Source organism: Callorhinus ursinus, unplaced genomic scaffold, assembly GCF_003265705.2.
Source record: "Callorhinus ursinus isolate GAN/ISIS: 27379988/994484 unplaced genomic scaffold, GSC_fseal_2.0 scaffold9, whole genome shotgun sequence".
Classification (NCBI taxonomy): Eukaryota; Metazoa; Chordata; class Mammalia; order Carnivora; family Otariidae; genus Callorhinus; species Callorhinus ursinus.
In genome coordinates, this window is record NW_027397071.1 from 61,786,353 (window position 1) to 61,800,920 (window position 14,568).

The window sequence follows — 14,568 nt, forward strand, 5'->3', positions numbered from 1 at the left end:
AATAGGTGTTCAAAAAACTAGTTTCCTCCTTTTCAAGTCCCAGCTGTCTCACCCAAAGTGACAGAGAAAATCACTTAACTTTCCTGGGACACAGTTTTCTGAACCTCTAACCCTGGATGTTGACAGCTTAGGCAGGGTGCAGTTTGGGCCCGAGGCTCCAGCCTCCCTGCCCGTTTTGCTTCATAGCGTTTCTGCTGGTGTGCATAGGCTCTGGCACTATTATGATTATGTTTTCTCCCAACAAACATCATATTTACAAACCACAAATAACAAAGCACAAGATGCCGGAAGAGCTCTGGCATGTTAATTAAGAACAATAGCGGAAGCAGCTGGTTAGAAAATACCAACGAGTCTGAAGCGGAGTCTCTGTTGACAAGAGACAGCGCAATATTGTACGTTAATTGGGGAAGTGGGTAAACATTTGCCAGCAGCTTGCCCCCCAGTGCATTGGAAGACAGACAGCAGGCTGGGCCCTCCCTACTGCTTTGCCTGCCCATCTGCCCAGAACCCAAGAGATACCAGTAGAGCCGCTTTGCTCTGGGTTCCGTATAGGCAGAGAGGATTCTGGAGGTTGATGTGTCTCCTTAATGACCCCCCTGGGCCTACCATGTTTCCATCTGGATACAGTCGAAGATGAAGATAGTGTTCCTCCTTCAGCTCTCCAGCCTGCTTGTGACACTAGGCTCCCAAGGCCCTCATCTCCCTTGACTAGGAGAAGACAGTGGAGCCATCTCATTAGGTGTGGCTTCAGTTGAGCAGAGGACAAGATTGCCAGCCTCAGATGGTGTATTCTCTGCGGACCACAGGCCCAGAGTCCCTGTATCTCACGTAGCAGACTACCCAGCCTCTCATCACACACACTCAGACCTGTCCATTTATCTGTGTGTCTGTCCATCTTTAGTTATTCACATACACAGTAGCCATCATTGAACACCTGCTCTGTGCTGGACACTGCTAATTGTATATTTTTTTCTCATTTAATCCTCACATCAGTCCTGCGTGGTTGATATTAACTCCAAAGCCAGAAAGCTAATAGCCAACACAGCTATGATTTAAACCGGAATCTTTTTTTTTTTTAAGATTTTATTTTATTTGAGAGGGACAGCGGGGGTAGGGGGGAGAGAGAGAGCATGAGCAGGGGGAGGGGCAGAGGGAGAAGCAGACTCCCCACTGAGCAGGGAGCCCAACACAGAGCTCGATTCCAGGACTCCGGGACCATGACCTGGGCCGAAGGCAGACGCTTAACCGACTGAGCCACCCAGGTGTGCCCCTTAAACCGGAATCTTTCTGGTTCCAAAGCCCATTGTCACTTCCACTAAACTAGTATTTCTCAACTTTTTAAAATTCATACTCCCTTCTGATAAATAGGAAAACTGTTTCTTTCTCTCATTCTCAGATTCATAAATCCTCCATCCCTGCCCCTGGCCTAGGAGTCATAAATCTACTTTAGGATTCCTATATGACTAGCATTTCCCAACTGAGCCAAGATTTTGTCTAGCTTTACTCTCTATCGTTCATACTATTAAATAATGATTTTTTTTATTTCTAAAATAGAAAGTCTTACTATGGCATTGACTATTTTTTCAAACTAAATATCCTCCTGCTTCACCAACAAGGAGATTGTGATATGCCTTCCTAGGGAGACTCTTCCTCAGGGGAGGATATTCATCTTTGGGCATGGTAGAGTAGGCATTGTCCAGTTTACTACAGGAAGGTTTAGCTAGAAGGTCAGCCCCGAGGACTTAGCTCTTTTCCTACCAAGCAGAAAAGTGCCCCCATGCTGTCAGGAGTTAACGAAGCAGAGGTCCCCAAGAATGCCCATCAGTTGTTTAGCCAGTACCCTTTCCTAAGAGGCTCCCGTTCTGTGGGCCAAGCCGTGCTGTGCAGGAGGCACGGACTTCCCACCTGCCCAGGAAGAGGTCCAGGCTCCTGAAGCTGTGCCTGCCTGTGGTCACATGCTAGTTCTTCACTAACCTATGAGCTGTGACCTCTCTGAGCCCTGGTGTCCTCGGTTCTAAGATGGAAATCGCACCACATACGTCCCAGGTTTATTGTGAGCATCTAATAAGATGACAGATTTGGAAATGGTGAGGCCGCTGCATAGCAGGCTGAGAGCCAGTGTGCACAGGGAGGACCTGAACGCCATGAGGAGATTGTTCCAATCTTTTAAATGTGTTTTCTTCCTTTTTAGGTAACCCAGCTGGACCCAAATAAATCACTATTGGAGGTGAAGTTGTTCCCTCAAGAAACCCTTTTCCTTGAAGCAAAAGAGTAAACATGGCCCAGCAGTGGAACCAGCCATTCCTTGACAAGCCAGAGGCCTCCGTCAAGAGAAGGGCTCCTCGCCAACCCACCTACACGCTCGTCTCACTCAACTCAATGTCACACTTCTGCCTCTTGCAAGATTGCTGGAAAAAAGTAATAATAAACATAGCTACTTAAAATTTCCCATCCACGAGTATATGTTCCCAACCCTCACAGAGAATTACAACTCTGCAGCCCTCCTTTATCCCTTTCACCTCGCCCTTATTCAATGACTAATGCACTGTTCAAGTGTGAGTGACCACGAAGTAGAATTTTTACCTCTCCAGTGCCCGCCATTTCCCCACACTGTCTAGGACAGTTCTGTCTGCCCTGGGACGCCAGGATGCTATGTATTTGATACGTCTCATTGAGCCAGGGCTCATACACCTCTGCCTTTTTATTTTCACAACTGGATTTCTACTTTGTCACCTAATTTTAAAAGGCATGGGGAAAAAAGTCAAATGGGACTTCTCAGCATGGAGATTAAACGTTGTAGGAAAAAAAGCATATCATTTTTGTTGGTACTTTCTGACTTCTTTACTAAGATGTAAGGTTGTGTTTGAGGACTGCATTTGATGTATATGCAAGATACTTATTTACTGTGGCTGCCTTGGGTCTCCAGGTTCCATCTAGGAGGTATCTGCTCTTCCAGTGCAGCGTGGAAAACTGTTGAAGTGCATTATGTGAATGTTGAGATAGTGTGAAGAGGACCAGTACCAGGACTTTGGTATCTGGCCCAGACTCAAGAAGCTGCTGTTAGGTTTGCATTTGGGCAGTTCGAACCTCATAGATACCAGCTCCCAGATAGCTGGTCCATCAGTGTACACCGAACACAATTCTCTTCCTGCTTTTCTCTCCCTCTGCTCCATCATGTGTTGGGACCTTGTTACTTGGTATTTTAAGCACCTTGTCTATCACCAAAATCTGATCAGTCACCCCATGGACTCTGAGCCCCATTGTAAAACCTTGCTCCACTATTTCATTCTTTTAACGTTTCAGTATTAGATATTAGATTTGCATTTCAAATGAAAGAGATTTCATGGCTGAAAATTCTGACCTCATATATTTAAGAGAGCAAACTTGGGAGCTTAGCTTAGAAGACATGTGTTGCCTGAACCTACATATAATAATTTGGGAATGATTTAGTAAATATGGATTTTTGTTAATCTGTGGATTTGGGGTTTGAAGTTTAGTTCATGGAAGCACTGTTGATGCCTTCACAGCCAATGATTTCTTTTTAGTCTTGGAATGTTCCTCCATATCTGTTTTTATGTCACCTGTGGTCTCTATCCCAGGGTTTGGGATTCGGATTTTGACATTTTGTATTTGTCCAAAGTACAGTCTAAGTGCTGGGTTTTTCCCCGGGCCCGATTCAAGGGGTTCTCAGAAGACTCTAACTGAAGCCTAAGATACGGCTGCGAGGAAGTGGATATTGGCCAGGAAAATTCCTCCTGTGTCTTTTCTCTGGTGTTCCAACCAGGGACCTCCCTGAACATTCTCTCGTAAGAGATTTGTTCCTACATCTGCTTAGGGTCAGGCCTTCTCTGCTCCAGAGGTCTCCCAGGGAGACTGAAAGGAAAAGAGACCCACTATGGGGGGAGTTCAGCTCTACTCCCACCTTTTTTTTTTTTTGGTCCACACCTACCTTCCTAACCTGGTGGCCCCGAAGACAGTCATTTCCAATGCTACAGATGCACTAGGGCACCAGTTCTTCTTTGTCCAGGTAGACCCTAGCTGCCATGCAGAAGCTATAGCCTTGAACCCAGGCCATACTCAGGAACAGCAGCAAGAGTATGGGTGGGAGTTGGAGAGACAGGACTCTGAATTTACTTTCATGTTAACCTGTTCCATCTAATTTGGGTTTAACTTCATCATATTGTTCTGCCCTGTCAGCTTCACTTCTGTATTCCAGTGATAGGGACTTTACTCTGAAACCAATTTCATAAAAGTTATTAAATGCTTCTTGAACATGTATGAAGTTTACACACCCTTTTTCAACCCTGTCTTGAGAGATTCTCCTAGTTCAGTCTCATGAAATCCTATCCTGTAGGCTCCCATTGCTGGGAAAGGCCTCAGCTAATTGTCACTGTTCACTCACATCATTCTGGTCTACTGAGCTCCAGAACCAGAGGCCAAAGCAGTTTTGGGCTTTTTCTTACAAGCACAACATTAAAGGGACTTCCATAAAGTTAGGTTCCAAGAAAAACATCAAGTAACTTGCTATCACAAGAGGAGAAGTTATTAAGTAACTTCTGCTATCACAGAAATAGCAATGTCCTTTGGCAATTCTTCCTCCTGCCCTTAAACTTCCTTGGGCTTTACATCCCAGCTGCCAGATGCAGTGAGTCAATCAGAACATGGGCTCCGTGTTCTTCTGCCCAGCTGTTTACAGTGAAGTTCCAGGACTCCCCGTCATCCTCACTTCCATTCCAGCTCATTCCTCTGTGTTCCTTGGATTATCAGTTGTATGTTTGGAGCATTAGTTTGCAGGATTAAGGAAGTATTGACAATTTCCCACAGACTTTGAGAAGGTGTAGTTTGGAGAGGTTTCTGGTTCGAAACGTTGCCATGGTCTGGTACCATAGCTTTATGGGACACACGGGTGTTCATCTCTGAATTGTAAGCATCCAAAGTCTGAATTGGATGAGAACATTATAAAAGATGTTCTTCTATGATGTTTAAAATAAAATAAAATCTTTCTTTTTCTAATGTAGGAGAATAGGATTTAGGCTTTTATAAGTTTTATTTGGTGACATTAGAAACATAAAATAAGTTTCATTTGCATTAAAACTGCTATCCCAGAGCTACACATACTGACCTGAGTATACTGGTCAAAGGGATGGGTTTTAAAGATGTTGCAGAACTCACAGATTTCCCCAAAATCACAGAAGTTGTTCATTTGGATAGGAGAGCGGGTCTTCATTGTCTCCATGAGCAGCGTCACTGATGAACACGCTGCCGCCATTTCTCCCAGCTCCCCATCCACCCAGTGCCGGGTCCCCAGATGGATGGGACGTGGAGTCCTAAATTCAGTGCAGGAGTAATCACATACACGTCACACTTCACAATCTGGGTGACCCTTTCACCTGCATTCTCTCATTTGATCTTTTTAAAAATTATTGGAGGGAGATCTCTCCTTTCTTTTGCTCTCATTTCTCGTTCCCTCTCCTTCCTCTTTTTTTCTCTCTCTCGTTTCTCTTCTCTCTCTCTCACCTACACAGACACACACACACAGACCTTAGTGTCTTCCAGTTTGAACCTTGGTTCTGCCACTTTATAGCTTTGACCTTAAGGTGAGTAACCTCTCTGAGCCTCAGTGTCCTGATAACATTCAGGTAGCATTTTGCAGTTTCCCACACCCTCTACACTCATCATCTCAGCGCACTGCAGTGCGGGCTCAAAGGGCAGTGCTTGCCTAAGTCACACAGAATGTCAGGACCAGAGTCCGGACTCGAGCCCTAGGCTCTGACTTTCAGGTTCACAGCTCTTCTATAAAGAATCTCTAAATTTCATGTCCAAGAATGGATCTTGGCATCCCCCACAGTTGTGTATAAGAAGTTAAATGTAATTTTCTGGAAGGGAAAATCTGTATTCATCAGATTTTCAGTGGGCAGTATTGATGCCAGAAAATTCAGAACCACCATTTACATCATGCAAACACCATCAGACTATTTGGGAAGTTGAATATGCCCATTCTTTTCATCAAGCCACATTTTTATCTAAATGAAAGCTGCAACCCCCAAAGGAGGGGGTTGGAGATACAACAGTTGGACTTCCTTGCCTTGAACCTCCCTCTGCATTCAGTGCTTCTCTCTCATCTCAAATAATCTGCTTTGGAAGATGACCCCTAACAAGTGCCCTGGCCTTACAGCTCCTCCCTGCTGTATTTTGAAAGTGTGGTCTGAAAGGAAATACCAATAAAAGAGACTTGCTCTCCAGTCTTCATTCTGTTAACTCTTAGTTTGCACACTGTTAGTTGTGGTTCTCAGTTTTGAGAGGTGATATAACGTGTGGCCGAGAGCGTGGTCTCTGGAGCCATGTTGCCTGGGTCCAAGCTGCTTCTGCACTTCCTGGTAGCGTGCCCTCAGGAGGTCAGTTCACCTTCTTGTGCCTCTGCGTTCGGGCTATAAAATGGAAATAATTACAGTACTTGGTTGATAAGGTTGTGAAGATTAAATGAACTAACATTTCACAATTAGTAAACAGGTAAAGCAGTTAGCCATTATCTGGTCTACAAACTCACACAGGATTACAAAAGGAAAGGAGAGTGGGTGATAATAATGACAAGTGACAGTTTATGGGGGAGGACACAGGAAATGTGAAAAGCAGATGCAAGAAGTCCAAGAATACTGCTCTGGGGCCCTCCAGGGAAGGTTAAAGAGCCTTGCACAAAGTGTCACCGTTACTGGTGTCCAGAGGCTAAGCCTGGGGCATCATGGGAAGGAGGGAAGAAGAGACCTAACTTGCTGAGCACTTAGGATGTGCCCAGTACTGTGCTCAGAGCATTACATACATGACCTCGTATAACCCCACAACAACCCTGTCGAATGGATGATCTTGACCCCATTTTGAAGCAATAGGCTCAAAGAGGTGAAGTGTGACTTGCCCGAGCTCCACAGCTAATAAAGAGCAGAATAGAGTTTGAGACCCAGATCTTTGACTCTAAAGCTCCTGCTGTTTATGTCAATGCAGTACCACCTTCAGGAGAAGTATGACCTTTTACCAAAGCATTTCCAATAATCACAATAATGTTTTTTAACTGTTGATGGATACAAAAATGGGTAAAGCCCCATTTCCATAGAGAATTCAGGTCTCCAAAATGAATCATTCCCCAGGGTGTCAGGGCCCAGGTTTTAAGCAATGCCTTTTATTTTTAAGTACATGCAACACTTTAAGAAGGATCCTGCAGCTTCTACCTCTTGGGACATCTCCAAAGTCCATTCCTTGCTCCTTCACCCATTATCCCATGGGCATTTCTTCCCTCAGACCTTTGTTGTCTCTCACCTGGATTATAAAACCACATCCTAATTGATCTCCCTTTCTCCAGTCTCTCTCTTCGAGACCAGTCTCCACGAAGCTGCCAGAAAGAGCTTTCTAAAACCCCTGCCTCACTATGCCACACCCATTCCTTCATACCCTCAGAGGCTTACCATTGCCCTCCAAATAAAATCCAAACTCAGCTTGCATTTAAAACTCCTGTCATCTGGCCCCTACTTCCCTTTCCATCTACCTCCAGCCATGCCCTCAACACACATCCAGAGTCACCTGCTGTCTTCTGAAAGCATCAGCTTTGTATCACCTCTGGCCTTGGACACTATCCCCTCTGTCACCACCAGACTCCTGCCACCTCTCTATTCTTCAGTTTCAGTTTAGACTTCATGTCCTCCAAAATGGTTTCCCTGACCATTGCTACACCCTCCCACACCCTCCAAGTTAGGCGAGAATCTTCGCCCTGTGCTGCCCTTTCCGTACGTAGCGCTGGACCACTCTGAATTGTAACTCTGAACTAGTATGTTCTTCCTGCCCCCACCCCAAACTGTGAGCCCTCCAAAGAGTCTAAGTCACTTCTTACCCTCAAGGCCTAGCAAAATGACTAGTACATAGTAAGCACACAGGAAATTTTGACGTCGTTAACTCAGTTTCAACAAAGAAATGATGTCTGTGTGCAGGTGGTGACTTCCATCTCCAACACCTTGCTCATCGGGGAACATTGTGAGGACAGAGACCAGGTCATAATCACCTGTTTATTTCAAGCCAGCCCAGGGTCAGCACGTAGCAGTCATGCACCCAGTGGTTACTGAAGCAGCTAGTTAATTGGAGCTGGAACAAAACCAACTCTCTTCTCAGCAGAGACAAAGGGTAAAGGAATTCCTGTTGAGTACCCTGGTAAGCCCTGCACAGTGTCGCCCCCTCGCCATTCTCAGAAGTATTCCGCCAGGTCGCTACTACTAATATCCTCATATTACAGTTAGGGGAACTGAGGCTCAGAGAAATGATGTCACTGTCCAGAGACACACAGCTAGTAGAGAGGAGCTGAGAATCCACTCTGGATCTGAGCCCCAAGCTCACGCCTGCTCTGTTTCCCCTTATCGATGAGCCCCATCCCCGGCCCTGGCCCTGAGCTGCTTTAGTAGCTGTAACTTCTAAGCCACAGGTGAGAGTAGAATAAAAATCCCCACACACTTTCTAGGATACTGCACGCCCCTAGTTTTCTTCCACTCCTCTGAAAGATCCCCCTGTGTCTCCTCTGTGTTTTCCTGCTCTGCTTGCCTATGAAATGTCAGCAGCCCTGAATTCCTTCCTCTGCCCTCTGCTCTTCTCAAACTGTCCTTAGATAGGAGGCAATTTGTGCTTCGAGACTCAGCTCAGATTTTGCCTAAGGTATAAACTCCACGAGGGTAAGGTCTATGTCAATCTGATCTGTTGTTTTATCCTTCCACACAGACCTGGCACTGTATATAGTGCTTGATAAATACTGAACATTTATATCATGTTTATTGAATGCCAGGCACTAAGTACTTCACTCCTCACAACAACCCTGTGAAGTAGGAGCTATTAATATCCCCACTTCATTGGTGAGCAAACTGAGGCACAAGAGATTAGGTAATTTGCCCAAGGTCACACAGCTAGTAAACCAAGGAGCCAGGATTCAAACGCAGGTGTTTTGGCTCCAAAGCTCAGGCTATTACACTTCACTCCACTACCTCTCCTCCAGAAAGCCTCATGGAATCCCCAGGGGCCAGGTTAGGGGCCTCTTCTAATCCCTGTGTTTGCCCCTAGGAGAGCACTTATCCTATTATTGTGATATTTGCTCAGAAGTTTCCCTCTGTGGACCATGACAGGTCTGGCCCCTGGGCCTGCCACAGGGCACAGACAGTAAATGTTATATGAATGAATGAACTACAAAACTACCCTATGAGATGGAACATACTATCCTGTTTCATACATTGATAAACTGAGGCTTAGAGAGGTTAAATCATTTGCCCAAAGTCTCATAACTCCTATATAACATATCCTGTCTATCTCCAAAGCAAATCTTTTTTTTCCATCATGCATTTTCATTAGACCTGCATTTATTTCATTTTTTTAGGATTTTATTTATTTGAGAGAGCGCGCGCGCACACACACGCGCTAGAGGCAGAGCATGAGCAGGGGGGAGGGTCAGAAGGAAAAGAGAGAAACAGACTCCCCGCTGAGCAGGGAGCCTGACTCAGGACCCATCCCAGGACTCTGGGATGGTGACCTGAGCAGAAGGTAGACGCTCAACCGACTGAGCCACCCACGCGCCCATTAGACCTGCATTTACTTGAAGTTCTGTTTAAGTGCCCTTGGCCTTATGGAGATAGCGTCAGTTTTGACTCATCTATTCATCATTTAGGCTTTTTGTTAAACACTGGATTCTCAGCCTCTACCCTTGTCCCAGAATCTCCAGGCTGGGATGGGGCCACCAATTCCAGGACAGTGTAGTCAACACTAGAGAAGTTCCAGGAGCCATGGGAACCCAGAGAAGGCCCCCAGTTTGGGCAGTTGGATAGACTTCTGGGAGAGATGAACCCCACCTGGTGGCTGTGGCCAGAGTCCATTCTGTAATAAATGGCACTACCCAAGCCTGACAATCTGAGATGTGAGAGTTAGAAAACGTAGGCATCCTACAGGATCAAAATGAAGACTGCCTCTCTGGGCAGAGGTCTCCAGGCCCCTACAAATGTTATCTGCCTTACTTGGGCACACACTGGTAACACTGGCATAGTGTTTTTCTGAAGAGTTGACAACAAGGAGAGTCTTCCTGAAACCTCTCTGTTTGGGGGAGTCTAGTGGAAACACATGTAAAGGAAATCAGGTTTGGAGGCCAGGAATTTTGCTATATTTCCAGAGGAGAGTGCCAAGGTCCCAGCTGGATGGTGCATCCCACATACATATCATCATTTTCCTACCTGGGTCTGCATGGTCCTTTTCTCATTTCAGAGCATTTCCAAATATAGCAGGTCTACCTCTCCTCATTCTACAGATGGAGCAGCTGAGACCCAGGGCAGCGAAATGACTTGAGCAAGGCTCCATTCTGGCATGACTTCAACCACACCAAGCATCATTGAAGAACTAGCTTGTGCAGTATCACCTACATGCCTCAGGTTCTTGATATTAAAAAAAAAACAAAAAACAAAAAAATGGCGCATTTTATGAGTTTTTTACATGCTATGGGAGGTCATGGACACAAAGGGAAAGACTATGTTCTCTGGTATAAAAGTGGTACTGTGCCATGGGGGCAAAGAACCCAGCCCCTGCCTTTGCGGAGTCCCACAAGGAACCAGCAGGGCTATGGTGTACACAAAATAGTGGAGGCCCTGAGAAGAGACAGGTGGGGTTGTTTCCAGAAGCTGGGGATGGGCTCTGGGCTGTAATGCTCCTTTCTTACTGGCACAGTTTCACTTTATGCTTTATAGCAAACGTGTTCTGATTAATGGAGCCCCTGGAAAGGGTGGTGGGAGTGAGCGAGTTGACCTAGGGAGGGAGATGGCCCACAGTCCCTCTGGGACCTTGAGCACCCCAGGCCTGCCAGAAGGTCTCTGAACCACCACAATCCATCAGAATTCTGATTCTGGAGGGAGCTTTCAGATTATGGTTCAAGTCACCTCCTGTCATCAGCTCCCAGCTCCCCAGTCCTTTTTCTAAAGGAGGCAAAAGGATACTGAGAAGGGAACGTTTTCCACTCTGTAGTAAGGCAAAGAGAAGAATTCATTCATTCAGAAACTGGCTAACAAATAAAAATATCCAATATACCTTGAGTGTTTACTACACATCAGACACTGAGAAGGATTTTCCGCGAATTGTGTTACTGAATCCTCACAATGACCCCATGAAAGCATTCTTTTTACTTCCATCTTACATAGGAGGGAATGTGACAAATGCAGGACTCCACCCCAGGTCAGTTTTCATACTGACACCCCTGCTCAGCCAGGCCCTGTGACCAAGGATGCTAAGGATACATGAAGGATGGTGGGAGACTCCTGACCAGCAGTGAAAGCACAGTCCTGACGGGCAAAGTGGGGTTGTACATGCTCAGAAGGGAGTCCCCAAGAAAAGAGGCTCCTAACACCAAAGGCAGGGCTGCCTTCATCCTCCTACACCTATCCCTAGGGGTCGGTTCTGAGAACTAGGGGTAAGGAATGTGGCCTCAACTCCACCTGCTAATCTCCAACCAGTCTCTTCTACAGATGCGAAGAATAGTTCTCATCCCTCTCCCACCTAGCTGTATGACCCTGGGAAAGTCACTTCCTTTCCATGCCTCAGTTCCTCTCATATGAATTGGGCATGAAGATGGGTGTCTGTGTGGCTTCAGAGAGGGCAAAATGCAGAGGCACTTAGAGAGCTTGCAGTGTTGACATCTGCCTAGTGTGCCTCTGACAAGAAACAGTAGAGCATCCTGAGTGCTGGGTTCTAAATGGTGAGCAGAAGTGTTCCAGGTAACTGTCTGGCCTGGGCCTGGGCCTGGGCACCTGGAGGAGGCATCTGTGCATCTGTGCCACTGCAAGCCTGGAGTCTGAACCACCCATTGGGGTTAAAAAAAAAAAAAAAAGAAAAGCCCATTTGTCAGCCAGCTTCCCCACCCTGACACGGGACAGGCCAGGAAAGAGAGTTAACATGTTGGGCTCCTGCCCAACCAGTATCCGGCCCTGAGCCAGTCAAGCAGCTTGGAACTCACCCACCATACACAGCCTGGAAGGAGACTGCACAGTCCCAGCAGGAAATGGGGGGGAGAGGGAGTAGAAGGTGTGTGTAGGGGAGGGTGTAAGTCAGAGTAGAACTCTTTGAGGGAAAGACGCCAAAGACTCCAAAGGGTGAGTGTGTGTGTGTGTGTGTGTGTGTGTGTGTGTGTGTGTGTGTGGCCTGAGCGGATGGATTAGGTCTCTCCCTCCTAGCCCCATCTCCCCTTTTTATCTTCATTTTGGTCGGTGACCTGAGGTTTATAGGCTGGGAGTATGGAGCTGGGGACCCCCGATGCACACTTCAAGAACGGGTAGGCACTGCACTCAAGCAGAGTCTGATCCAGCCCAAGAGCCTCGCCCTGATGCCCTTCATCTTCACATTCTCCTCTCCCCACATGTGGTGGCCTGGCTGCCGCTGTCCTCCAAGCAATCTGATTCCAGCGGGGAGACGACTCATCCATGGTCACACAGCGCTGCGAAGGCTCTGAGTCTGGGTGGCACGTCGCCCCGGGGGCTGATTCCTGGAATCGCTGTTTCCAAAGGCCCTCTTGCGAGGTGGAGACCATGAGAAGGAAGGTCCAAAGAAGACCACCTTGCGGGTGCACGTTGTCCTGGGTGCACATTGTCCTCAAAGCCCTAGGAGAGCCTGCAAATCACTTGGGCCTTTGCCCCGTTTCCTATGTGCAGAATCGCCCCTCCCTTTCTTCCTCAGCCTAGTCAGTTCCAGATCCTTCCAAACTCAGCTCCGGGAGACTGTGAGAACTCATTTAAAATGGGTCAGAAAGGAGGCCAGTCTCAAAATAAATATACTACGATCAGTAACTTTCTTATAACCAGTTAGACATTGGGAAAAGACGGATGAAAAGATTCTGTTCACAATAGACACAAAATACCAAAGATTATGCTTAAGAAACAACTATAGGAACAAAATGACAAAATTTACAAAGGGACATAAAAGTCATAAATGAAAGTCACACTGTGTCCTAGATGGAAATATCCCATATTGTGAAGATATATAATTGCCCTCAAAATAATTTCTAAAGGCAGTTAAATAAAATTTCCAAAGGGTTTTAAATTTTTACTTTCCCTTTGGAACCAGCTTTAAAAATTCTAAAATATTTTTTTAGAAGACTCTTTCCAGAATAGCCAAAAGAATTTTGAAAAAGAAGAATCAGGAATCAGAAAGATGCTTGCCCTCCCAGACATTACAAAACTACATTAATTTTTGAGTGAAGCTGGTGCAAAAGTAAATCACTCCTTAGAAGAGAAAGTGTTGAAATGACCTAACACCATCTGAAAATTTAGTATATAGCATATGGTCAGTGGGGGGAAGGGTGGATCATTAAGTACTGCCGTGATAACTGGCTAATCATTTGGGGAAAAATTAAGTTACAAACTTCCTTCACACCTTCCACCAAAATTAATTTCAAATGAACTAAAGATTTAAATGTGAATAATGAGAATATAGATGAATGCTCTCAGAAAGTTGGATTTAAAAAACCCTTGGTAGGTATGATACTGTAAATCGAATCTATAAAGAAAAAATGACAGATTTGGTTACATAAAATTGTTTAAAACTGCAGTATAACAACAAAACTGGGTGAAACCAAAAAAAGGAGAAATGCACCATATGTTACAGATAAGAGGATGCTACTGTCTTTAATATATAAACAGCTATTACAAATTAAGGAAAGGAGAAACTTTATGAGAGAAAAAAACAAAGAATATACACAGATTTAAAAAAAATGAGTGACTAACACATAAAGAAGAAACTAAGGAATAACTAAGGAAATGCACATTACAATGACAAAAGTTTCTTTTTTTCCTGCCTGAACTGGCAAAGAATAAAAAGATCAGCAAGATGCACTACTGTCAGTGTGCTCGTTCGCACAACCTTTCCTGAGGGCTATTTGACAAGTAGCTATCAAAAGCCTTAAAAAAAAAAAAAAAGCCTCTGACCAATCAATCTTATTTCTAGGAATTTATCCTAAGGAAATAATTAGGCAAATTCACAAAGAATGTTCATTGTAGTAATGTTTATTGTAGCAAAAACTGGAAACAAGCAAAATACCTCTCAATGGAAAACTGGCTAAAGGTACATCTATACATGGAAATATTAAGCAATTTTTAAAGTTTATGTAGATATATTGATTAATATAAAAAATGTTTATCGGGTTTTATGTAAAAATGCAAGTAACAAAAAGCATATTTTTGTAAAGGTATGTACACAGAAAAAAATTTCAAATATACTTTGCTGAGCTGTCTAAAATGTTTTATAATGTTTTATCAGAACAAGCAATAATGTTTCCAATTGGGAAACTTAACGTCTCACCTCAGGGATCCCTTTCTTCAGGAAGTCTCCTTTGACCCTCCTTTCCCCACTCCCACCTCAACCCTGTTTCTCACTGTGAAGTCACTGGTGGGTGACTGTGACCCTGGTTGGTCAACGAGCAATTTAAGGGGCCATCACAGTTGATTAATCTTCGGGCCTCAGGGTCTGGCACTTACTAGGTGCTCAACATGAGTGAAATTAATGAAAGACCCCTTCTCTCGCGTTTCG

At 45.1% G+C, this 14,568-nt stretch overlaps 1 protein-coding gene and 1 long non-coding RNA gene across 9 annotated transcripts in view; one reads left to right on the plus strand and one right to left on the minus strand.

The window, feature by feature from the left end:
* Nucleotides 1-2,444, plus strand: part of FAF1 (Fas associated factor 1) — a 487,148-nt gene extending 484,704 nt beyond the window's left edge. For all 8 annotated transcript variants that reach the window (XM_073896766.1, XM_025871569.2, XM_025871572.2 and 5 more), the window contains one exon: nt 2,192-2,444. Coding sequence is in view for 2 of the 8 variants with exons in the window: in XM_073896767.1 (XP_073752868.1) it covers nt 2,192-2,275 (84 nt within the window). In the remaining 6 variants the exon portion in view is untranslated. The remainder of the gene's footprint in view (nt 1-2,191) is intronic.
* A 2,752-nt stretch (nt 2,445-5,196) lies between these two features.
* Nucleotides 5,197-7,988, minus strand: LOC141373448 (uncharacterized). Its single transcript, XR_012379487.1, has 3 exons — nt 7,877-7,988; nt 6,220-6,428; nt 5,197-5,327 (listed from the first exon to the last, which is right to left on the minus strand). It is a non-coding gene; the product is annotated as an uncharacterized lncRNA (long non-coding RNA).
* Nucleotides 7,989-14,568: the final 6,580 nt, after the last annotated feature.